The sequence below is a fragment of the Bombina bombina genome, chromosome 2 (genome assembly GCF_027579735.1).
Source record: "Bombina bombina isolate aBomBom1 chromosome 2, aBomBom1.pri, whole genome shotgun sequence".
Taxonomy (NCBI): Eukaryota; Metazoa; Chordata; class Amphibia; order Anura; family Bombinatoridae; genus Bombina; species Bombina bombina.
The window spans coordinates 943,507,451-943,535,043 of NC_069500.1; the positions used below are offsets into that span (position 1 = coordinate 943,507,451).

The 27,593-nt window shown below is 41.6% G+C and overlaps 1 protein-coding gene across 6 annotated transcripts in view; it reads right to left on the bottom strand.

Moving 5' to 3' along the window:
- The window catches only part of FAM13A (family with sequence similarity 13 member A), a 775,968-nt gene that overhangs the window by 415,044 nt on the left and 333,331 nt on the right, over positions 1 to 27,593 (bottom strand). For all 6 annotated transcript variants that reach the window (XM_053703428.1, XM_053703423.1, XM_053703425.1 and 3 more), the window contains one exon: positions 12,669 to 12,746. In XM_053703428.1, coding sequence (XP_053559403.1) covers positions 12,669 to 12,746 — 78 coding nt within the window. The remainder of the gene's footprint in view (positions 1 to 12,668; positions 12,747 to 27,593) is intronic.

Genomic DNA, 27,593 nt, shown 5'->3' on the forward strand with positions numbered 1-27,593 from the left:
GCCCTTTCCCCCAGTGATGTCTGAGATAATCACTTTCAATTCTGGTCCAAATAGAGTTTTACCTTTGAAAGGGATGTTAAGCAATTTTGTCTTGGATGACACATCCGCTGACCAAGACTTTAGCCAAAGCGCTCTGCGCGCCACGATTGCAAACCCTGAATTTTTCGCCGCTAATCTAGCTAATTGCAAAGTGGCATCTAAAATAAAAGAGTTAGCCAACTTAAGTGCGTGAACTCTGTCCATAACCTCCTCATATGGAGTCTCTCTACTGAGCGACTTTTCTAGTTCCTCGAACCAGAACCACGCTGCTGTAGTGACAGGAACAATGCACGAAATGGGTTGTAGAAGGTAACCTTGCTGTACAAAAATCTTTTTAAGCAAACCCTCCATTTTTTATCCATAGGATCTTTGAAAGCACAACTATCCTCGATAGGAATAGTAGTGCGCTTGTTTAGAGTAGAAACTGCCCCCTCGACCTTAGGGACTGTCTGCCATAAGTCCTTTTTGGGGTCGACCATAGGAAATAATTTCTTAAATATAGGAGGGGGAACAAAAGGTATGCCGGGCTTTTCCCACTCCTTATTCACTATGTCCGCCACCCGCTTGGGTATAGTAAAAGCGTCGGGGTGCACCGGAACCTCTAGGAACTTGTCCATCTTGCATAATTTCTCTGGAATGACCAAGTTGTCACAATCATCCAGAGTAGATAACACCTCCTTAAGCAGTGCGCGGAGATGTTCTAATTTAAATTTAAATGTCACAACATCAGGTTCAGCTTGTTGAGAAATTTTTCCTGAATCTGAAATTTCCCCATCTGACAAAACCTCCCTCATGGCCACTTCAGATTGGTGTGAGGGTATGACAGAACAATTATCATCAGCGCCCTCCTGCTCTTCAGTGTTTAAAACAGAGCAATCGCGCTTTCTCTGATATGTAGGCATTTTGGATAAAATATTTGCTATGGAGTTATCCATTACAGCCGTCAATTGTTGCATGGTAATAAGCATTGACGCGCTAGATGTACTAGGGGCCTCCTGCGTGGGCAAAACTGGTGTAGACACAGTAGGAGATGATGTAGTATCATGTTTACTCCCCTCATTTGAGGAATCATCTTGGGCAATTTCATTATCTGTGGCAGTACTGTCCTTACTTTGTTTGGACGCTATGGCACAATTATCACACAAATTTAAATGGGGAGACACATTGGCTTTCATACATATAGAACATAGCTTATCCGAAGGCACAGACATGTTAAACAGGCTTAAACTTGTCAATAAAGCACAAAAAACGTTTTAAAACAAAACCGTTACTGTCTCTTTAAATTTTAAACAGAAAACACTTTATTACTGAATATGTGAAAAAGTATGAAGGAATTGTTCAAAAATTACCAAAATTTCACCACAGTGTCTTAAAGCATTAAGAGTATTGCACACCAATTTTCAGAGCTTTAACCCTTAAAATAACGGAACCAGAGCCGTTTACAAATGTAACCCCTATACAGTCCCAGCTATAGCCTTTGCTGTGACCTAACCAAGCCCAGAGGGGAATACGATACCAAGTGACGCCTTCTAGAAACTTTTCCAGCTACTTTCAGATCCTCACACATGCATCTGCATGTCTTGCTCTCAAAAAACAACTGCGCAGTAATGGCGCGAAAATGAGGCTCAGCCTACAACTGGGAAGGCCCTCCCTGACTGGAAAAGGTGTCTAACATAGAGCCTGCCGTTAAAAAACGTTCCCCAAGTTTATAAATGAGAATTATCAGCATAAACATGTATAAAATGCCCAAATAAAGCAATCGATTTAGCCCATAAAAGTGTCTACCAGTTTTATAGCCCATATTAAGCCTGTTATTCTGTTTGCTTGACTAAGAAAATGGCTTACCGGTCCCCATGAGGGGAAATGACAGCCTTCCAGCATTACACAGTCTTGTTAGAAATATGGCTAGTCATACCTTAAGCAGAAAAGTCTGCTAACTGTTTCCCCCAACTGAAGTTACTTCATTTCAACAGTCCTATGTGGAAACAGCAATCGATTTTAGTTACTGTCTGCTAAAATCATCTTCCTCTCACAAACAGAAATCTTCATCCTTTTCTGTTTCAGAGTAAATAGTACATACCAGCACTATTTTAAAATAACAAACACTTGATAGAAGAATAAAAAACTACATTTAAACACCAAAAAACTCTTAACCATCTCTGTGGAGATGTTGCCTGTGCAACGGCAAAGAGAATGACTGGGGTGGGCGGAGCCTAGGAGGGACTATATGGCCAGCTTTGCTGGGACTCTTTGCCATTTCCTGTTGGGGAAGAGATATTCCCACAAGTAAGGATGACGCCGTGGACCGGACACACCAATGTTGGAGAAATTAAATTTATTTAAAATAAAAAAACAACCTTTTTTTGGAGCAAAATGGGAACCCAATATGGCGGCACATAGGTAGCGGGGGAGGGTTAGAGAGCTGTTTGGGGGAGATCAGGGAGGTTGGGGGCTTAGGGCAGGGGGTCCATCAGAGCCACATAATTAAAATAATTAAAAAAAAAATAAAAAAAAAAAAGCGTTTTATTTTAGTACTGGCAGAATTTCTGCCAGTACTCAAGATGGCTGGGACAATTGTGGGGTGGGGGAGGGAAGAGAGCTGTTTGGGAGGGATCAGGGGATGTGATGTGTCAGGTGGGAGGCTGATCTCTACACTAAAGCTAAAATTAAAGGGACACTGTACCTAAAATTTTTCTTTTGTAATTCAGAAAGAACATGCAATTTTAAGCAACTTTCTAATTTACTCCTATTATCAATTTTTCTTCGTTCTCTTGCTATCTTTATTTGAAAAAGAAGGCATCTAAGCTTGTTTTGGGTTCAGTACTCTGGACAGCACTTTTTTATTTTCTGAATTAATTTATCCACCAATCAGCAAGGACAACCCAGGTTGTTCACCAAAAATGGGCCGGCATCTAAACTTATATTTTTGCATTTCAAATAAAGATACCAAATTAGAAAGTTGCTTAACATGTCATGCTCAATCTGAATTACGAAAGAAAAAATTTGGGTACAGTGTCCCTTTAACCCTCCAAACTCCCTACAAGCTACCTAATTAACCCCTTCACTGCTGGTCATAATACAAGTGTGGTGCGCAGCGGCATTTAGCGGCCTTCTAATTGCCAAAAAGCAACGCCAAAGCCATATATATCTGGTATTTCTGAACAAAGGGGATCCCAGAGAAGCATTTACAAGCATTTGCGCCATAATTGCACAAGCTGTTTTTAAATAATTTCAGTGAGAAACGTAAAGTTTGTGAAAAAGTTTGTGAAAAAGTGAACAATTTTTTTTTTTTTTAAATCGCATTTGGCAGTGAAATGGTGGCATGAAATATACCAAAAAGGCTTAGATCAATACTTGGGGGTGTCTACTACACTAAAGTTAAAATAAACCCTACACGCTCCCTACAAGTTCCCTAATTAACCCCTTCACTGCTGGGCATAATACACGTGTGGTGCGCAGCGGGATTTAGCGGCCTTCTAATTACCATAAAGCAATACCAAAGCCATATATGTCTGCTATTTCTGAACGAAAGGGGTCCCAGAGAAGAATTTACAACCTTTTATGCCATAATTGGACAAGCTGTTTCTAAATAATTTCAGTGAGAAACCTAAAGTTTGTGAAAAAGTTTGTGAAAAAATGAACTTTTTTTTTTTTTATTTGATCACATTTTGCGGTGAAGTGGTGGCATGAAATATACCAAAATGGGCCTAGATCAATACTTTGGGTTGTCTACTAAAAAAAAATATATACAAGTCAAGGGATATTCAGGGATTCCTGACAGATATCAGTGTTCCAATGTAACTATCGCTAATTTTGGAAAAAAAAAAAAAGTTTGGAAATAGCATAGTGCTACTTGCATTTATTGCCCTATAACTTACAAAAAAAACAAATAACATGTAAACAATGGGTATTTCTAAACTCAGGACAAAATTTAGAAACTATTTAGCATAGAAGTTTTTTTGGTGGTTGTAGATGTTTAACAGATTTTGGGGGTCAAAGTCAGAAAAAGTATGTTTTTTTCCCATTTTTTAATATATTTTTTTTATAGTAAATTATAAGATATGATGAATATAATGGTATCTTTAGAAAGTCAATTTAATGGCGAGAAAAACGGTATATAATATGTGTGGGTACAGTAAATAAGAAAGAGGAAAATTACAGCTAAACACAAACATGCGAGCTCACTCCTATTGGCTGATTGGATCAGCCAAACAATAGGATTAAAGCTCAATCCTATTGGCTGATTGCATCAGCCAATAGGATTTTTTACCCTTTAATTCTGATTAGCTGATAGAATTCTATCAGCCAATCGGAATTCAAGGGACGCCATCTTGGATGACGTCCCTTAAAGGGACCGTTCAGTGTATGTCTGGGACCGTATGAAGAGGATGCTCCACGCTGGATGTCTTGAAGATGGAGCCGCTCCGTGTCGGAAGGATGAAGATAGAAGATGCCGTCTGGAAGAAGACTTCTGCCTGCCTGTAGGACAACTTCTTGCCGCTTGGATGAAGACTTCTCCTGGCTTCATTGAGGACTTCTTGCCGCTTGGATGAAGACTTCTCCCGGCTGGATGAGGGTGGATCTTCGGGGGTTAGTGTTAGGTTTTTTCAAGGGTTTATTGGGTGGGTTTTATTTTTAGATTAGGGACTTTGGGCACCGTAAAAGAGCTAAATGCCCTTTTAAGAGCAATGCCCAAACAAATGCCCTTTTCAGGGCAATGGGGAGCTTAGGTTTATTTAGATAGGATTTTATTTGGGGGGTTTGGTTGTGTGGGTGGTGGGTTTTACTGTTGGGGGGTTGTTTGTATATATTTTTTTACAGGTAAAAGAGCTGTTTTCTTTGGGGCAATGCCCAGCAAAAGGCCCTTTTAAGGGCCATTGGCAGTTAATGTAGGCTAGGGTTTTTTTTTTTGGTTTTTTTTTGGGGGGGGGGCTTTTTTATTTTGATAGGGCTATTAGATTAGGTGTAATTAGTTTAAATATTTGATGATTTATTTTTTATTTTGTGTAATTTAGTGTTTATTATTTTTTGTAATTTAGATAAATGTATTTTTTTAATTAAATTTATTTAATTTTAGTGTAATGTTAGGTTTAACTGTAAAACAGGTTAGGTTTTATTTTACAGGTAAATTTGTATTTATTTTTACTAGGTAGCTAGTAAATAGTTAAGAACTATTTAATAACTAATCAACCTAGCTAAAATAAATACAAACGTACCTGTGAAATAAAAATAAAACATAAGCTAGATACAATATAACTATTAGTTATATTGTAGCTAGCTTAGGTTTTATTTTACAGGTAAGTATTTATTTATTTTTAAATAGGAATTATTTAGGTATTCATTTTAATTTTTATTTGGAATTATTTTAATTATGTTAAAGTTAGTTGGTGTTAGGCTTACGGTTACGTTAGGTTTAGGGGTTAATAACTTTAGTATAGTGGTGGGCGACATTGGGGGCAGCAGATTTAGGGGTCAATAAGTGTAGTTAGCTGGCGGCGATTCTGGGGGCAACAGATTAGGGGTTAATAACAGTAATGTAGGTTGCAGCGATGTTAGGGACAGCTGATTGGGGTTAATAATATTTAACTAGTGTTTGCGATGCAGGAGTGCGGCGGTTTAGGGGTTAATATGTTTATTATAGTGGCAGCGATATCCGGAGCGGCAGATTAGGGGTTAATAATTTTATTTTAGTGTTTGCAATGTGGGAGGGCCTCGGTTTAGGGGTTACTAGGTAGTTTATGGGTGTTGGTGTACTTTTTAACACTTTAGTTATGAGTTTTATACTACAGCTTTGTAGCGTAAAACCCATAACTACTGACTTTTAGGTGAGGTGGCGGTACAGATCTTGTAGTTATGGGCTGTACCGCTCACTTTTTGGCCAGACAGGCAAACTCTTAATACCGGCGCTATGGAAGTCCCATTGAAAAAGGAATTTTTGAAAGGTGCGGTAGTTATGTTGCGTTACGGCCAAAAAGGTGTGCGGTACAGCTATACTTACAAGACTCGTAATACCAGCAGTAGTGAAAAAGAGCCATAATGCTGCTTTTTCACTCATAACGCAAAACTCGTAATCTAGCCGTTTGTAGTTTTTAGAGTAGTGTTAGGATTTTTTTAATGTGTAGTTTAGTTTTATTTAATTGGTAGTTGGTTTAATTTTAGTTTACTAATTATATTAGTTTGTTAGTTTAAACTTAGTTTTTTTTTATTTGACAGGTCAGTTTTAATTTAATTTTAGCTAGGGAAATTGTAATTTTAATCTAAACTTAGGGGGGCTTAGGGGTTACTAGTGTAATTTAGTTTATTGCGATGTGGGGGGCTTTTCGGTTTAGGGGGTTAATAGTTTATTTTAGTATATTTTGTTGTGGGTGGCTTGCGGTTTAGGGGTTAATAGGTTTAATATAGTGGCGGCGGTGTAGGGCTTAATAACTTTAGTATAGTGGGGGCGATGTGGGCGGACAGCAGATTAGGGGTTAATGCGTTTATTATAGTGGTGACAATGTCGGGGAGCGGCAGAAAAACAGAATTTATGCTTACCTGATAAATTACTTTCTCCAACGGTGTGTCCGTTCCACGGCGTCATCCATAACTTGTGGGAATATTCTCCTCCCCAACAGGAAATGGCAAAGAGCACAGCAAAAGCTGTCCATATAGTCCCTCCCAGGCTCCGCCCCCCCCCAGTCATTCGACCGACGGACAGGAGAAAAAAAGGAGAAACTATAGGGTGCCGTGGTGACTGTAGTTAAAGAAAGAAATTTATCAAACCTGATTAAAAAACCAGGGCGGGCCGTGGACCGGACACACCGTTGGAGAAAGTAATTTATCAGGTAAGCATAAATTCTGTTTTCTCCAACATTGGTGTGTCCGGTCCACGGCGTCATCCATAACTTGTGGGAACCAATACCAAAGCTTTAGGACACGGATGAAGGGAGGGATCCAATCAGGTTACCTAAACAGAAGGCACCACGGCTTGCAAAACCTTTCTCCCAAAAATAGACACCGAAGAAGCAAAAGTATCAAATTTGTAGAATTTGGCAAAAGTGTGCAGAGAAGACCAAGTCGCTGCCTTACATATCTGATCAACAGAAGCCTCGTTCTTGAAGGCCCATGAGGAAGCCACAGCCCTAGTAGAGTGAGCTGTGATTCGTTCAGGAGGCTGCCGTCCGGCAGTCTCGTAAGCCAATCGGATGATGCTTTTCAGCCAAAAGGAAAGAGAGGTAGCAGTAGCTTTTTGACCTCTCCGCTTGCCAGAATAAACAACAAACACCACATACTCTTCACCATCTCCGTGGAGATGCTACTTGTTCAGAGCGGCAAAGAGAATGACTCGGGGGGCGGAGCCTGGGAGGGACTATATGGACAGCTTTTGCTGTGCTCTTTGCCATTTCCTGTTGGGGAGGAGAATATTCCCACAAGTTATGGATGACACCGTGGACCGGACACACCAATGTTGGAGAAAGGGGTTTTTTTTTTTTTTTTAGTGCCGGCGATATCGGGAGGGGCAGATTAGGGGTTAATGAATGTAATATAGTTTTTGGGATGCGGGAGGGCCTCGGTTTAGGTGTTAATAGGTAGTTTATTGGTGTTTAGTGCACCTTGTAGCAGTTTAGTTATGAGTTTTATGTAACAGATTTGTAGCGTAAAACTTATAACTACTGCTTTTAGATAGCGTTACGGATCTTGACGTTTTAGGCTGTTAGCCTCACCGAAAAACTCATAATGGCAGCGCTATGGGAATCCGATGAAAAAACTAAATTTTTACGAGTGCGGTTCTGACGTTGCATTACAGGCTAAAAGGCTTGCGGTACACCTATACCGACAAGACTTGTAATGGCTGCGGTTCTGTTTTAAAGCTGAAATTACATTTTTTCAGCGTTAAAACATGAACGCACAACTTGGAATCTAGGTGAATGTAACTTGCCAACAGAACAGTAAGTACAGGGCATAGATTATATTCTTTAAAACCAAGAAAACACAGCATATCCACAATGAGTGAATGCAGATAAAAATAAAATATTACACTGCAATTAATTAATGATTTACTGGTTAGGGTAATGAATACTACTCACTGTGGAACTCTACAAGTCTAACTCCTCAAAAGGTAATCAAAATGCATAAAGTCCTGCACAGAACCTGCAGCTGTAGGGGCTGAATCGCTCACTGCAGCCTATGAGAGATACTGCTTATAGTGTTACAGAGTGAGTAGAGTACAAATGATACACTGTAATAAAATAGAACATATTTTCCTACTGTCCCTTTAAAGGGTTATTAAACCCAATTTTTTATTATTAGGATTCAGATAGAGCATGCAATTTTAAGCAACTTTCTAATTTACTCCTACTACCAATTTTTATTTGTTCTTTTGGTATCTTTATTTGAAAAAGCAGGAATAAAAGCTTTGGAGCCAGCCCATTTTTGGTTAAGCACCTTGGTTAGCACTTGCTGATTGGTGGCTACATTTAGCCACCAATCAGCAAGCGGTACCCAGGTTTAGTATCCCTTTAAGCTTATTGTTTGTGGTTAGAAGAATTAATAGGCAATATGGTGTGTATACATATCAATGAATGCACTGTGATTTCAAAACAAGAATTTGGACAAAACTAAAAACAATTACATCTGCAGCATCTTCTAACCATAAAAACACTGGCTATATTTAAAAAATCAAATTAAATTATTATTTATGCAAGATCATTAAGGCAGCAATTCTTAAAATCAATGTGTAATATCAGTACAATGGGATACATTCTACTTCAGTTTGTTTACAAAGATCTCAGGTATCTGGCTGTTAATGGGATATGAAACCCAATTTTTTTCTTTCATGATTCAGATAGAGCATGACATATTTTAGCAACTTTCTAATTTACTCCTATTATCAAATGTAGCCACCAATCAAGCAAGCGCTACCCAGGTTCTGAACCAAAAATGGTCCGGCTCCTAAACTTACATTCATGCTCTTTCAAATAAAGATATCAAGAGAATGAAGACAAATTAATAATAGGAGTAAATTTGGGTTTCAAATCCCTTAAATGTTTAGGTTAGTGTAATGTCCTTAAAATTATGTTCTACATTCTTAAAAAGAAATGGCCTTCCATGGTTATACACAAAATCAGTCTAAAGTGTGTCTGCACATGTTGTACAAGGTATGTTTAAGCTTATGTACAGGATAGCTGTTGCTCTACATCAAAATAGCACAGGATTCCTCATACCTAGTCCTCAAATACCCCATAATGTGCCATATTTTAAGGAACAGTGATACCAAATGTAATCACTCATAACATGTTTAATTAGGCATAGCAGAGCCTCCACCATGCTTCACTGTTGCCTGCAGACACTCATTCTTGTACCGCTTTCCAGCCCTTTGTTGAACAAACTGCCTTCTGCTGCAGCCAAATATTTAAAATATTGACTCATCAGTCCAGAGCACCTGCTGCCATTTTTCTGCACCCCAATTCCTATGTTTTCGTGCATAGTTGAGTCACATGGCAATTATTTCTACATCAGAGGTATGGCTTTTTGGCTGCAAGTCTTCCATGAGAGATCACTTCTGACCAGACTCCTCTGGACAGTAGATGAGTGTACCAGGGTCCCACTAGTTTCTTCCAATTCTGAGTTGTTGGCACTGCTGGACATCTTCTGATTGCAAAGGGAAGCAAGCATGATGCGTCTTACATCTGCTGCACTGTTTCCTTGGCCGACCACAGAGTCTGTGGTCCTCAGTGTTGCCCTGTTTCTTTGTGATTCTTCAGAAGAAATTGGACAACACATCTGGAAACCCCTGTCTGCCTTTAAAGTTTTACCATGGAGAGACATTGCTGATGCAGTATAACTATCTTGTGTCTTGTTGCTGTGGTCAGTCTTGCTATGGTGTACGACTTTTAACTGTCTTCAGCAGCCTTACTTTGTTAGCAGAGTTTGACTGTTCCTCACCCATTTTTATTCCCCCGACACAGCTATTTCTGTTTCAGTTAATGATTGTGTTTCAATCTACATAGTAAATTGGATTATCATATGCACCTGTTTGGTAAATTGTTTAGTCATGCACCTGACTATAAAATCCCTGACTGTGCACAAGTGTACCTAGGAGAACTGATGCTGTTTTGAAGGCAAAAGGTGGTCACACCAAATATTGATTTAATTTAGATTTTTCTTCTGTTCACTCAGTTTGCATTTTGTTAAATTGATTAAAAAAAGCATCATTTATGTAAGAACTTACCTGATAAATTCATTTCTTTCATATTGGCAAGGGTTCATGAGATAGTGACGTATGGGATATACAATCCTACCAGGAGGGGCAAAGTTTCCCAAACCTCAAAATGAATATAAATACACCCCTCACCACACCCACAATTTAGTTTAACGAATAGCCAAGTAGTGGGATGATAAAGAAAGGAGTAAAAAGCACCAACAAAGAAATTTGGAAATAATTGTGATTTATACAAAAAATCATAACCACCATAAGAAGGATGGGTCTCATGAAAGAAATGAATTTATCAGGTAAGTTCTTACATAAATTATGTTTTCTTTCATGTAATTGTCAAGAGTCCATGAGCTATTGACGTATGGGATAGTAATACCCAAGATGTGGAACTCCACAGAAGAGTCACTAGAGAAGGAGGGAAAAATAAATAAATCCACAACCCAAAGAAGAAACAAATACATCAATAAAAAACGGTAGAATTTAGTAAATGTATGCAAAGAAGACCAAGTTGCTGCTTTGCAAATCTGATCAACTGAAGCTTCATTCTTAAAAGCCCACGAAGTGGAGACTGATCTAGTAGAATGAGCTGTAATTCTCTGAGGCGGGGCCTGACCCGACTCCAAATAAGCCTGATGAATCAAAAGTTTTAGCCAAGATGCCAAGGGAATGGCAGAAGCCTTCTGACCTTTCCTAGAACCAGAAAAGATAACAAATAGACTAGAAGTCTTCCTGAAATCTTTAGTAGCTACAACATAATATTTCAAAGCTCTTACCACATCCAAAGAATGTAAGGATCTCTCCAAAGAATTCTTAGGATTAGGACACAAAGAAGGGACAACAATTTCTCTATTAATGTTGTTAGAATTCAAAACCTTAGGCAGAAATTTAAATGAAGTCAGCAAAACTGCCTTATCCTGATGGAAAATCAGAAAAGTACACTTAAAAAAAAAAAAAAAAAAAAAAAAAAAGCGGGTATATACAGGAAAATCAGAAAAGGAGATTCACAAGAAAGAGCAGATAATTCAGAAACTCTTCTAGCAGAAGAGATGGCCAAAAGGAACAACACTTTCCAAGAAAGTAATTTAATGTCAAAAGAATGCATAGGCTCAAACGGAGGAGCCTGTAAAGCCTTCAAACCCAAATTAAGACTCCAAGGAGAGATTGATTTAATGACAGGCTTGATATGGACCAAAGCATGTACAAAACAGTGAATATCAGGAAGCTTAGCAATCTTTATGTGAAATAAAACAGAAAGAGCAGAGATTTGTCCCTTCAAGGAACTTGCAGAGAAAACCTTATCCAAACCATCCTGAAGAAACTGTAAAATTCTGGGAATTCTAAAAGAATGCCAGGATAATTTATGAGAAGAACACCATGAAATATAAGTTTTCCAAACTCGATAATAAATCTTCCTAGAAACAGATTTACGAGCCTGTAACATAGTATTAATCACTGAGTCAGAGAAACCTCTATGACTAAGCACTAGGCGTTCAATTTCCATACCCTCAAATTTAATGATTTGAGATCCTGATGGAAAAACGGACCTTGAGACAGAAGGTCTGGCCTTAATGGAAGTGGCCAAGGTTGGCAACTGGACATCTGAACAAGATCCGCATATCAAAATCTGTGAGGCCATGCTGGAGCTACCAGCAACACAAACGATTGTTCCATGATGATCTTGGAAATCACTCTTGGAAGAAGAACCAGAGGCGGGAAGATATAAGTAGGTTGGTAACACCAAGGAACTGTTAACGCTTCCACCACTTTTGCCTGAGGATCCCAGGACCTGGACAGGTACCTGGGTAGTTTTTTGTTTAGATGGGAAGCCATCAGATCTATTTCTGGAAGACCCCACATCTGAACAATCTGAGAAAACATATCTGGATGGAGCGACCACTCCCCCGGATGTAAAGTCTGATGGCTGAGATAATCCACTTCCCAATTGTCAATACCTGGGATATGAACCACAGAAATTAGACAGGAGCTGGATTCCGCCCAAGCAAGTATCCAAGATACTTCTTTCATAGCTTGGGGACTGTGAGTCCCACCCTGATGATTGACATATGCCACAGTTGTGATATTATCTGTCTGAAAACAAATGAACTGTTCTCTCTTCAACAGAGGCTAAACCTGAAGAGCGCTGAAAATAGCTAAAATATTGATTGGTAACATCGCCATCTCCATAGGAAGCAAAGTTTGTAAAACTGAATTGTGGGTGTGGTGAGGGGTGTATTTATAGGCATTTTGAGGTTTGGGAAACTTTGCCCATCCTGGTAGGATTGTATAGCCCATACGTCACTAGCTCATGGACTCTTGCCAATTACATGAAATAAATAAACATTTCTATTTTTTAAATCATTCTTACTTTACAGCATGTTTTCACACCTTTTGCACAGTAAGTGTATATACTGTACATACATACATAAACTCTTACCTTTTCCCTTGCGGAGGAACCAGGCACCACATTCTCTGTAGCATATTCTATTTTGACTACAGCATCAGGCATGACATCCTACAAATACACAATAGAAAAAAGTTAATGCAATGCAAGCAAAAAAACAAGACACCAGCAAAAACATAAATTATGCTTACCTGATAATTTACTTTTCGTCCCATGGAAAGAGTCCACAGCTGCATTCATTACTTTTGGGAAACAAGAACCTGGCCACCAGGAGGAGGCAAAGACAACCAAGCCAAAGGCATAAATACTCCTCCCACTCCCCTCATCCCCCAGTCATTCTGCCGAGGAACAAGGAACAGTAAAAGAAATATCAGGGTGAAAGGTGCCAGAAGAATAATAAGGACGCCCAGAAATTACGGGTGGGGAGCTGTGGACTCTTTCCTTCAGAAGAAAAGGAAATTATCAGGTAAGCATAATTTATGTTTTTCTTCTTAAATGGAAAGAGTCCACAGCTGCATTCATTACTTTTGGGAAAACAATATCCAAGCTATCGAGGAAACTGAATGCCAAGATGGGAGGGTTCAATAGGCGGACCATACTGAGGGCACCAAGCCAGAACCTCTACCCGATAAAAAACTCTGTTTCGTCCGAAGCCGAGAAAACTTTAAGAAGAAAAGCCCCAATGACACTGACTTGCAGTTAGTCCAGAAGCCAAACACGAGACTGCAAACGGACTCGATTGAGCCAACAGTCCTCCAGGAGACACCGTCGCCCAACAAACAGTCCTCCACCGCTCATCTCCACAAATGAAGGAGACACCAGCCAAAACCCCCAAGGGAACAAGGCAAAGGAGAACCAAGGAAACTGAAAGGTCCCCTAATACAAAAAAGAACACCTCCACGAGTGAGCCCAGCTCACAGAGACCCAAAGGGGCCCAAATAGGGAAAGGATGCCACGCCTATACCAAGCAAAACCCGGGACAAGACCAGGCACAGAGACAGAACAGACATCTCTCCCACATCCTGCAAAGAGGCAAAGTCCTCCCAATGTCAAGAATACCAAGGCATTCGATCATGAAAAAGTGTGTAATACACTCAGGTGAGAAACCCCAAGTTTGAGAAAACAGAGTCCACAACAAGACGACACAGAGGATACTTGCGAGGAAGAAGCAGTCAAACAAGAAACAAACCGCAAAAGCAAACCCCGGACAGAGGGCACGCTCCGGACCTACGCACAGGTCCCTAAAAAGGGAAACACAAAACCTCAATTGAGGCCCCGCGAGAAGAAGAGTATACCGTCAGAAACCGAAGGAAGAGTAAACTCTCTTCTGAAATCAATGGAGACAGTTGAAAGGAAAATCTATACATTAGCAGACTAAGCTAACAGGATAGATCAACAAAGCTCACACATCCAGAGGAGACTGCGACCGAACGCTGCTCCATAGACTGCTCGGCCATCCTGACCTGCAGACCCACAGCCAGCTGGACCAACCCAGCCTCAGGGATCCAAAACAATCCCGAAACAGGTACAGGAATGAGCGCAAGGATAGCACAGCCATCCCCAAAGAGTACAAGTACAACCCGACTCTGAAAAAAGACAACAAGGCCATAAACCTAAGGATCTATCAAAATAAAGGCCCAACAAGTCTGCTTGGAGCCAGCAAGACCCCCGGGGAACCAATCCCACTTTTCTGCCTCCCATCCAGGAGAAGCACCAAGCAAGGACTCTATCTCCATAGGGAGGATAATATCTTCTAAAGAAAACGGATGATGCTGGTAGGGCAAAAACTGTCCTCAAGGCCCGAAGTCACTGGCTAATGGGAAGAGAAAATCCCAACACAGATGTCCTAGAAAAGGACCCCCCTACAAGTAGCTTGCCAAGCAGAGACACAGCCAACCCATTCGCCTGCAGAGCAGGGAATCCATGGGAACACTGGCAAGCTGACCAGGGGAATGCAACCCTAAGGCACACCAGAAATCGGACATCCAACGCCAGCAGCTGGGTATGAACCAACCACCCTTGAGGTTCAAGCCACACGGCTAACCACCAGATGACATGGGTCATTCCGTGGCAAAGAGTAAAATATACTCCGAAATCCTGGCCAACCATGACCAGGTTAAGTAGATGGAGCAAAGACATAAATAGCCCCAGTTCCCACTACCATGGAACACCCCGACCAGCCCTGAGATCCAAGATTCCAAAACTACCCAAGACTGGGTCAGGAAAAAGGCCAAGCGAAGCTTCAACAACCAGAAGTCTCAGGGAGAAAAACAGGTCCGGGCACCTAATAGTTCAGGCAAACCTTACCCTAGAACTAAACACCCCAACTGGCCAAAAAGCCAGACACAAGGGTATAGATGCATATCCAGAGAATCCGGATAGCGAGATCTTGAAAACCCCGACCAAAGGAAGGAACCACCTCTAGCTAAGTCCAACGCTCCAAAGAGCAAGCCTAGAAGTCGTATGAAGATACTTCTCAGAGCCTCAGGACAACCAAGGGAAACATCGAGGTCAAAAAAATCCTACTAGCAGGGCTAGTTTCCCTATCACCTCTGCACAGCAGAGGACACAAGGAAGAGAAAGGCACTAAGCCTACCCAGCTCCGGAAAACCCCAAGCTAAACAAAGTCCCCGCAGGGAACAACCATCACCCGGAAACACAGATCCCTAAAAGGAGATCCAACTCACCCGGGGACAATGGAAGAAGACCCAAGGGTCTCTTATAACTCAGACAGACAGCACACGTCAAAGAGTAAGAGCTGCATCTAGATACACTACAAACAGCTTACACGCATATACCCAGGCCGCAAGGTGTCAAAAGCTGCAATTGGTTTCAAACTGCAAACCTTCCGCATGCTAGACAGCTAGCTGTTGGATCAAGCCCAAAAGGACAAATCCAGAGGCCTAAAAATGAAGGTCAAACCGCTCAACTGCGGTAAGGGGCATTAAGCCCTCCAACCCTCCACCACATGGGGGAGGAAAACTCTAAGTTCTGATGAAATCAGATGTCGGATAGAGTGACACAGCGGAAAACTCCCCTGCCTGGCCATCTATTACTGAAGGCTGTAAGGACTGAAACAATCCGTCCCACCTCACAGACCCACAGGTCCTCTCGAACGCTTAGTTGAACATGAAAAACAATCATAGCCTAAGCACTCTGCACTTCTACCGAACCAGCCAAGCAGAACAGCGCCACGTGTCTGAACAGCCGCAAGACCGAATGAACCCGACAAGACCAGCCTGCACTGAGGCTCCTACCGGCTAGCTGCATAAATTCTCCCTCATAGGGGAAAAAACAGAAAACAGACATTTTTAACATAGGACTAATATGTCCAAAACAACTTCCGAAGAAGTAAGAAAGAGTATCAATCCCAGAAGGTACCTGAAGGAAACAAAAACAAATAAAAGACATCCCATCGGATATAAATAAAATATAAGGCAACCCGGAGGTTAACTCCCAAAAAGACACAGGCCTACCCACAAGACCAGCCAAACAGAGCCATATCTTTCAAAACTGGGAAAGATCTCAAACAAATGACAATCAGGAGATTACTTCATCCCCACATGTCTAATGAGGTGCACCATTTGAATTATCAGACTAAAAATCCTGTATTTGGTAATGATAGGGTCACTCAATAACTGAAAAACATGTCTGAGCAATATGCGAAGGCGCACAATCCTGTAACGAAAGGCACAACACTCAGGGACAGTTACACCCGCAGGGAACTGTAGAGGCCCTCCCCAAGGCAGAAGGCCCGGGACAATAGGGCATGAGCACATTCTCAAATAAACGTCTGGACTCTGCAGACGAACAATCGCCAACATTATGTGGAAGCGAAAACGTGCTGCAACCTCCGGGAGGAACACGCCACCCTGCATGGAGGAACCATGAACTGGGTTACCCGCATGTGCAGAATTATGATTTGGTAGGGAACTCGCCTCTCGGAGGACAGGACCCTCAGAGGAGGATGGCTCAGCAGTCCCTTGATTCCCCGAGCCCGAGGAACCAGGCGCTCTGAAATGGCATACGGAACAAAACTGGTTGACAGGCAACGAGGCCACTCCGGATTCATCACCGGACACAGAATCGGAAATCAAAATAGTCTCAGCATCAGAATCCTCCATAACTGGATAGAGGATATTTAAATATGGACTAAAGTAGTAAAAAAAAAACGGCACCTGACACCCACAATGACTGGGCACTCACCACCTCCTATGACCAGACCCCTGCGGACTAGAAAATTTCCACGCGGTCGGGAATGCGAAAATGGAAAAATGGAACGTAACCACGCCCGAACACAAGGTGAACTGACAAGTCCATAAAAAGCGCGCCCAACCAAAAGGCTGCGTCAATTCCAAAGGCCTTAATGTTCCAACCACTAGCCCAGTAAACATCACACATAAGCAGGATGAATCACATAACAAACATGATTATAAACCCCCCCTGTTCAATAATCCCCCTCAGGAGATATTAACCCTCGATTCCAAGATACTAAGAGAGACTCACTGAGACCTTTATATATAAGTTAGACCCACAAGGTGGTAGCCTCTTGGGAAACATTCACATTACAGTACATTGACGAATAAAGTAAAATGAATCGATCTTACCAGAATCTACGCCATAGAACAGGACCACGGCCCTTCAAGTGTGACGGATAATAGCATCGCCTCTGCCATGGACTTGAGTGAAGAAAGCAGACAACGTAGATTGCTTGAGGAGCTGTTAATATGAGTCGGGATGGTTTTGCAGAAAGAAACTCCCTGCATCTCCGGACTCTAACTTTCATCCAAGCCCTCATTGAAAGACTGACAGGACTACTTAAAAACAGAATTTATGTTTACCTGATAAATTACTTTCTCCAACGGTGTGTCCGGTCCACGGCGTCATCCTTACTTGTGGGATATTCTCTTCCCCAACAGGAAATGGCAAAGAGCCCAGCAAAGCTGGTCACATGATCCCTCCTAGGCTCCGCCTACCCCAGTCATTCGACCGACGTTAAGGAGGAATATTTGCATAGGAGAAACCATATGTTACCGTGGTGACTGTAGTTAAAGAAAATAAATTATCAGACCTGATTAAAAAAACCAGGGCGGGCCGTGGACCGGACACACCGTTGGAGAAAGTAATTTATCAGGTAAACATAAATTCTGTTTTCTCCAACATAGGTGTGTCCGGTCCACGGCGTCATCCTTACTTGTGGGAACCAATACCAAAGCTTTAGGACACGGATGAAGGGAGGGAGCAAATCAGGTCACCTAAATGGAAGGCACCACGGCTTGCAAAACCTTTCTCCCAAAAATAGCCTCAGAAGAAGCAAAAGTATCAAATTTGTAAAATTTAGAAAAAGTGTGCAGTGAAGACCAAGTCGCTGCCTTACATATCTGATCAACAGAAGCCTCGTTCTTGAAGGCCCATGTGGAAGCCACAGCCCTAGTGGAGTGAGCTGTGATTCTTTCAGGAGGCTGCCGTCCGGCAGTCTCATAAGCCAATCGGATAATGCTTTTAATCCAGAAGGAGAGAGAGGTAGAAGTTGCTTTTTGACCTCTCCGTTTACCAGAATAAACAACAAACAAAGACAAAGTTTGTCTGAAATCCTTAGTAGCTGCTAAGTAAAATTTGAGAGCACGAACTACATCCAAGTTGTGCAACAAACGTTCCTTCTTTGAAACTGGATTAGGACACAAAGAAGGCACAACTATCTCCTGGTTAATGTTTTTGTTAGAAACAACTTTTGGAAGAAAACCAGGTTTAGTACGCAAAACCACCTTATCTGCATGGAACACCAGATAAGGAGAAGAACACTGCAGAGCAGATAATTCTGAAACTCTTCTAGCAGAAGAAATTGCAACCAAAAACAAAACTTTCCAAGATAATAACTTAATATCAACGGAATGTAAGGGTTCAAACGGAACCCCCTGAAGAACTGAAAGAACTAGGTTGAGACTCCAAGGAGGAGTCAAAATTTTGTAAACAGGCTTGATTCTAACCAGAGCCTGAACAAAGGCTAGAACATCTGGCACAGCTGCCAGCTTTTTGTGAAGTAACACAGACAAGGCAGAAATCTGTCCCATCAAGGAACTTGCAGATAATCCTTTTTCCAATCCTTCTCGAAGGAAGGATAGACTCTTAGGAATCTTAACCTTGTCCCAAGGGAATCCTGCAGATTCACACCAACAGATATACCAAATTATGTGGTAATTTTTCTGGTTACAGGCTTTCAGGCCTGAACAAGAGTATTAATAACAGAATCTGAGAACCCTCGCTTTGATAAGATCAAGCGTTCAATCTCCAAGCAGTCAGCTGGAGTGGGTCGAACGGACCTAGAACAAGAAGGTCTCGTCTCAAAGGTAGCTTCCATGGTGGAGCCGATGACATATTCACCAGATCTGCATACCAAGTCCTGCGTGGCCACGCAGGAGCTATCAAAATCACCGACGCCCTCTCCTGATTGATCCTGGCTACCAGCCTGGGGATGAGAGGAAACGGCGGGAACACATGAGCTAGTTTGAAGGTCCAAGGTGCTACTAGTGCATCCACTAGATCCGCCTTGGGATCCCTGGATCTGTACCCGTAGTAAGGAACTCTGAAGTTCTGACGAGAGGCCATCAGATCCATGTCTGGAATGCCCCACGGTTGAGTGACTTGGGCAAAGATTTCCGGATGGAGTTCCCACTCCCCCGGATGCAATGTCTGACGACTCAGAAAATCCGCTTCCCAATTTTCCACTCCTGGGATGTGGATAGCAGACAGGTGGCAGGAGTGAGACTCCGCCCATAGAATGATTTTGGTCACTTCTTCCATCGCTAGGGAACTCCTTGTTCCCCCCTGATGGTTGATGTATGAACTTGGCCCTCGCTAGCTGAGGCCAAGCTTTGAGAGCATTGAATATCGCTCTCAGTTCCAGAATATTTATCGGTAGAAGAGATTCTACCCGAGACCAAAGACCCTGAGCTTTCAGGGATCCCCAGACCGCGCCCCAGCCCATCAGACTGGCGTCGGTCGTGACAATGACCCACTCTGGTCTGCGGAAGGTCATCCCTTGTGACAGGTTGTCCAGGGACAGCCACCAACGGAATGAGTCTCTGGTCCTCTGATTTACTTGTATCTTCGGAGACAAGTCTGAATAGTCCCCATTCCACTGACTGAGCATGAACAGTTGTAATGGTCTTAGATGAATGCGCACAAAAGGAACTATGTCCATTGCCGCTACCATCAAACCTATCACTTCCATGCACTGCGCTATGGAAGGAAGAGGAACGGAATGAAGTATCCGACAAGAGTCTAGAAGTTTTGTTTTTCTGGCTTCTGTCAGAAAAATCCTCATTTCTAAGGAGTCTATTATAGTTCCCAAGAAGGGAACCCTCGTTGACGGAGATAGAGAACTCTTTTCCACGTTCACTTTCCATCCGTGAGATCTGAGAAAGGCCAGGACAATGTCCGTGTGAGCCTTTACTTGAGGAAGGGACGACGCTTGAATCAGAATGTCGTCCAAGTAAGGTACTACAGCAATGCCCCTTGGTCTTAGCACCGCCAGAAGGGACCCTAGTACCTATGAGAAAATCCTAGGAGCAGTGGCTAATCCGAAAGAAAACGCCACGAACTGGAAATGCTTGTCCAGGAATGCAAACCTTAGGAACCGATGATGTTCCTTGTGGATAGGAATATGTAGATACGCATCCTTGAAATCCACCTTGGTCATGAATTGACCTTCCTGGATGGAAGGAAGAAGTGTTCGAATGGATTCCATCTTGAACGATAGAACCTTGAGAAACTTGTTCAAGATCTTGAGATCTAAGATTGGTCTGAACGTTCCCTCTTTTTTGGGAACTATGAACAGATTGGAGTAGAACCCCATCCCTTGTTCTCCTAATGGAACAGGATGAATCACTCCCATTTTTAGCAGGTCTTCTACCCAATGTAAGAATGCCTGTCTTCTTATGTGGTCTGAAGACAACTGAGACCTGTGGAACCTCCCCCTTGGAGGAAGCCCCTTGAACTCCAGAGAATAACCTTGGGAGACTATTTCTAGCGCCCAAGGATCCAGAACATCTCTTGCCCCAGCCTGAGCGAAGAGAGAGAGTCTGCCCCCCACCAGATCCGGTCCCGGATCGGGGGCCCGCATTTCATGCTGTCTTGGTAGCAGTGGCAGGATTCCTGGCCTGCTTTCCTTTGTTCCAGCCTTGCATAGGTCTCCAGGCTGGATTGGCTTGAGAAGTATTACCTTCCTGCTTAGAGGACGTAGCCCTTGGGGCTGATCCGTTTCTGCGAAAGGGACGAAACTTAGGTTTATTTTTGGTCTTGAAAAGACCTATCCTGAGGAAGGGCGTGGCCCTTGCCCCCAGTGATATCAGAGATAATCTCTTTCAAGTCAGGGCCAAAGAGTGTTTTCCCCTTGAAAGGAATGTCAAGCAATTTGTTCTTGGAAGACGCATCCGCTGCCCAAGATTTTAACCAAAGCGCTCTGCGCCACAATAGCAAACCCAGAATTTTTTCGCCGCTAACCTAGCCAATTGCAAGGTGGCGTCTAGGGTGAAAGAATTAGCCAATTTAAGAGCACGAATTCTGTCCATAATCTCCTCATAAGAAGAAGAATTACTAATAATCGCCTTTCCTAGCTCATCAAACTAGAAACACGCGGCTGCAGTGACAGGGACAATGCATGCAATTGGTTGTAGAAGGGAACCTTGCTGAACAAACATCTTTAGCAGACCTTCTAATTTTTTATCCATAGGATCTTGGAAAGCACAACTATCTTCTATGGGTATAGTGGCGCGCTTGTGTAGAGTAGAAACCGCCCCCTCGACCTTGGGGACTGTCTGCCATCAGTCCTTTCTGGGGTCGACTATAGGAAAACAATTTTATAAATATGGGGGGAGGTACTAAAGGTATACCGGGCCTGTCCCATTCTTTACTAACAATGTACGCCACCCGCTTGGATATAGGAAAAGCTTCGGGGGGCCCCGGGGCCTCTAAGAACTTTTCCATTTTACATAGTGGTTCTGGAATGACCAGATAATCACAATCATCCAAATTGGATAACACCTCCTTAAGCAGAGCGCGGAGATGTTCCAACTTAAATTTAAAAGTAATCACATCAGGTTCAGCTTGTTGAGAAATGTTTCCTGAATCTGAAATTTCTCCCTCAGACAAAACCTCCCTGGCCCCCTCAGACTGGTGTAGGGGCCCTTCAGAAACCATATCATCAGCGTTCTCATGCTCTACAGAATTTTCTAAAACAGAGCAGTCGCGCTTTCGCTGATAAGTGGGCATATTGGCTAAAATGTTTTTGATAGAATTATCCATTACAGCCGTTAAATGTTAAACACTAAAAAACTCTAAGCCATCTCCGTGGAGATGTTGCCTGTACAACGGCAAAGAGAATGACTGGGGTAGGCGGAGCCTAGGAGGGATCATGTGACCAGCTTTGCTGGGCTCTTTGCCATTTCCTGTTGGGGAAGAGAATATCCCACAAGTAAGGATGACGCCGTGGACCGGACACACCTATGTTGGAGAAACTCCTGTCTCATGCCGAAGAGTACTACCCTCCAATAGAGACAAAAACAAAAATTAAAAATTCTGACACTTCTCTGCCATCCTCCTGGGACGAAAGGCAAAGAATGACTGGGGGATGAGGGGAGTGGGAGGAGTATTTAGGCCTTTGGCTGGGGTGTCTTTGCCTCCTCCTGGTGGCCAGGTTCTTATTTCCCAAAAGTAATGAATGCAGCTGTGGACTCTTTCCATTTAAGAAGAAAACAATATAAGTCTTCAGATCCAAAATTGGACAGAATAAACCTTCCTTCTTTGGGACATAGAATAGATTTGAATAGAAACCCAATTCCTGTTCCTGTTAAAGAACTAGTAAAATCACTCCTAAAAAAAATTCACAGAGTGTACTGAGAAGGAAAGAATCTTCCCATCAAAGGTCTCATTCTAAAAATCTATTCAAACCCTAATAATAGATTTTGGACTGAATTCATCCAAAAACAATTTAATCTGCCCCCCACCAGAAGGACTGGTTTGAGAACCGCACCTTCATGCAGTCTAATAACTAGTAATTATATAGCGTTTTTCTCCCAGAAAGATACAAAAAACGCTTTTTCAGTGCTTACACTTGGAGTTAACCAAATTAGCAGCTGATAAAAACAGTTGTTATTATTACCTAAATAAATGGTAGACAATAAATTGACCTTAAAAGGCCAAAGGGCTGTATTAACCCTGCCGGGAAATTAATCTATGACCCTTGGATCTAGAACAAGCGTTTGTAGTCAGGACATTCACCAACTGATCTACATCACCGGACTAAAAGTAGGGCAGAAAAAAATTCTAAACCTCCAGAAATAGTGGAGATAATAGAAATCAAACAAATTATTATCCTAACAAGATAGAGATAATAAAATATATGTGAAACCATAATAATATATATAGTAAACATAATTAAATGAATACATCTGAAGTAAATAAACAGAGTTATATACTTGAGAATCTGAAACTGCTTATGCTAACTGTTCAACAAAGGTTGGGAGAACAGTAATGTCAGCCACAGATAAAGCTGAGCTAAAAATATAAACAGTACGTGAATATGCTCTACTAAGGTTATATTCAAATTCTAAAGAATCCTGAAAATAAGTACCAATTTCCACAGAAATAGTAGTACAGTCCCAGGAGGGAATCAGGATAACCATTCTCTAGAATAAAATACAGATAGTATATTGAATAGGAAAAGACCTCAAGAGCAAAAATCAGATTTGAAAAGGATTAATAACTTTCGGCCAGATTAAGAGTTTTGCGTTATGGCTCATAACGCTGCTTTTTCACTACCGCTGCTATTACAAATCTTGTAGGTATAGCTGTACCGCACACCTATTTGGCTGTAACGCAACTTAACTACCGCACCTTTCAAAAAGTCCTTTTTCAATGGGACTTCCATAGCGCCGGTATTACGAGTTTTGCCTGGGAGGCCAAAAAGTGAGCGGTACAGCCTATACCGACAAGATTCGTACCGCCATCTAAAGTCAGTAGTTATGGGTTTTGCGCTACAAAGCTGTAGCATAAAACTCATAACTAAAGTGTTAAAAAGTACACTAACACCCATAAACCACCTATTAACCCCTAAACCGAGGCCCTCCTGCATTGCAAACACTATAATAAAAATATTAAAACCTAATCTGCCGCTGCGGACATCGCCGCCACTATAATAAACATATTAACCCCTAAACCGCCGCACTCCCGCATCGCAAACACTAGTTAAATATTATTAACCCCTAATCTGCTGCCCCCAATGTCTCCGCCACCTACATAAATTTATTAACCCCTAATCTGCCGCCCCCAACGTCAGCGCCGCCACTATACTAAAGTTATTAACCTCTAAATCTAACCCTAAGTCTAACCCTAACACCCCTAACTTAAATAAAATAAAAATTACTATCATTACCTAACTAATTCCTATTTAAAATTAAATACTTACCTCTAAAATAAACCCGAAGCTAGCTACAATATAACTAATAGTTACATTGTAGCTATCTTACGCCTAGATTTAGAGTTCTGCGTTCGCCGTCCAAACCAGCGTTAGGGGGTCTTAACGCTGGTTTTGGCCTACCGCTGGTATTTAGAGTCTTGTAGGTAAGGGTCTAACGCTCACTTTCCAGCCGCAACTTTTTCATACCGCAGATCCCCTTACGTCAATTGCGTATCCTATCTTTTCAATGGGATCTTCCTAACGCCGGTATTTAGAGTATTGGCTGAAGTGAGCGTTAGAACTCTAACGACAAAACTCCAGCCGCAAAAAAAAGCCAGGAGTTAAGAGCTTTCTGGGCTAACGCCGGTTCATAAAGCTCCTAACTACTGTGCTCTAAAGTACACTAACACCCATAAACTACCTATGTACCCCTAAACCGAGGTCCCCCCACATCGCCGCCATTCTAATAAAATGTTTTAACCACTAATCTGCCGACCGCACACCGCCGCAACCTACATTATCCCTATGTACCCCTAATCTGCTGCCCCTAACATCTCCGACACCTACATAATATTTATTAACCCCTAATCTGCCCCCCCCCAACGTCGCCGCTACCTACCTACACTTATTAACCCCTAATCTGCCGACCGGACCTCGCCGCCACTATAATAAATGTATTAACCCCTAAACCGCCTCACTCCCACCTCAAAAACCCTATAATAAATAGTATTAACCCCTAATCTATCCTCCCTAACATCGCCGACCCCTAACTTCAAGTATTAACCCCTAATCTGCCGACCGGACCTCGCCGCTACTCTAATAAATGTATTAACCCCTAAAGCTAAGTCTAACCCTAACACTAACACCCCCTAAGTTAAATATAATTTAAATCTAACGAAATAAAATAAATCTTATTAAATAAATTATTCCTATTTAAAGCTAAATACTTACCTGTAAAATAAACCCTAATATAGCTACAATATAACTAATAATTATATTGTAGCTATTTTAGCATTTATATTTATTTTACAGGCAACTTTGTATTTATTTTAACTAGGTACAATAGCTATTAAATAGTTAATAACTATTTAATAGCTACCTAGTTAAAATAATTACAAAATTACCTGTAAAATAAATCCTATCCTAAGTTACAATTAAACCTAACACTACACTATCAATAAATTAATTAAATAAACTAGCTACAATTATCTACAATTAAATCAACTTAACTAAATTACAAAAACAAACAAACATTAAATTACAAAAAATAAAAAAAATTACAAGAATTTTAAACTAATTACACCTACTCTAAGCCCCCTAAAAAATAACAAAGCCCCCCAAAATAAAAAAATGCCCTACCCTAATCTAAAATAAAAAGTTTACAGCTCTTTTACCTTACCAGCCCTTAAAAGGGCCTTTTGCGGGGCATGCCCCAAAGAAAACAGTTCTTTTGCCTGTAAAAAAAAAAATACAATACCCCCCCCCCAACATTACAACCCACCACCCACATACCTCTAATCTAACCCAAACCCCCCTTAAAAACCTAACACTAAGCCCTTGAAGATCTTCCTACCTTGTCTTCACCACGCCGGGTATCACCGATCCGTCCAGAAGAGGCTCCAAAGTCTTCATCCTATCCGGCAAGAAGAGGTCCAGAAGAGGCTCCGAAGTCTTCATCCTATCCGGCAAGAAGAGGAGATCCGGACCGGCAAACATCTTCATCCAAGCGGCATCTTCTATCTTCATCCATCCAACGAGGAGTGGCTCCATCTTCAAGACCTCCGGCGCGGAACATCCTCTTCTCCCGACGACTAGACGACGAATGAAGGTTCCTTTAAGGTGACGTCATCCAAGATGGCGTCCCTCGAATTCCGATTGGCTGATAGGATTCTATCATCCAATCGGAATTAAGGTAGGAAAAATCGGATTGGCTGATTGAATCAGCCAGATTCAAGTTCAATCCGACTGGCTGATCCAATCAGTCAATCAGATTGAGCTTGCATTCTAGTGGCTGATCGGAACAGCCAATAGAATGCAAGCTTATGTTAGGATAATAATTTGTTTGATTTCTATTATCTCCACTATTATATTATATTACCTACACTTATTAATTCTAGTGGCTGATCGGAACAGCCAATAGAATGCAAGCTCAATCTGATTGGCTGATTGGATCAGCCAATTGGATTGAACTTGAATCTGATTGGCTGATTCAATCAGCCAATCAGATTTTTCCTACCTTAATTCCGATTGGCTGATAGAATCCTATCAGCCAATCGGAATTCGAGGGACGCCATCTTGGATGACGTCCCTTAAAGGAACCTTCATTCGTCGTCTAGTCGTCGGGAGAAGAGGATGTTCCGCGCCGGAGGTCTTGAAGATGGAGCCGCTCCTTGTCGGATGGATGAAGATAGAAGATGCCGCTTGGATGAAGATGTTTGCCGGTCCGGATCTCCTCTTCTTGCCGGATAGGATGAAGACTTCGGAGACTCTTCATGACCTCTTCTTGCCGGATAGGATGAAGACTTCGGAGCCTCTTCTGGACGGATCGGTGATACCCGGCGTGGTGAAGACAAGGTAGGAAGATCTTCAGGGGCTTATTGTTAGGTTTTTTAAGGGGGGTTTGGGTTAGATTAGGGGTATGTGGGTGGTGGGTTATTGTATTTTTTTTACAGGCAAAACAGCTGTTTTCTTTGGGGAATGCCCCGCAAAAGGCCCTTTTAAGGGCAGGTAAGGTAAAAGAGCTGTAAACTTTTTATTTTAGATTAGGGTAGGGCATTTTTTTATTTTGGGGGGATTTGTTATTTTTTTAGGGGGCTTAGAGTAGGTGTAATTAGTTTAAAATTCTTGTAATCTTTTTTTATTTTTTGTAATTTAGTGTTTGCTTTTTTTGTAATTTAGTGGGGGGGTTTTGTAATTTAGTTTAGTTGATTTAATTGTATATAATTGTAGGTAATTTATTGATAGTGTAGTGTTAGGTTTAATTGTAACTTAGGTTAGGATTTATTTTACAGGTAATTTTGTAATTATTTTAACTAGGTAGCTATTAAATAGTTATTAACTATTTTTATTTTAAAGTGATTTTTATTGGAAATTTTTGCATTATACATACATAAAAAAAAAAGAAAAAAAAATACTTTTATCATTACATTCTCATCTCCATTGAAATATAGATATTTCTGACATATCAATAATCCATCCACCCGCATTCGAACCCTCCCCTCTGTATGATTATCTACTGCCCTGTGAGTTAAACATTCCAGAGCTTCTTTTTCTTTTATTCTTAACCCCTCTTGAATCACTAGATAGGCGGGCTGCATAGTGGTGGGATGAGTAGTAATCGCTTCAATCATATTAAGGATGATAATTAAAACAACAACTTTAACAAAATCAACTTTTCCTCCTATATTTATATAAAATAGTGTCTCTCTCTGAGAGTAGTACCATACCTGAGAAATAGAGACACCTCTTCCCACGGCGCACCCCCGTCAACCCCGCGTCTGCTC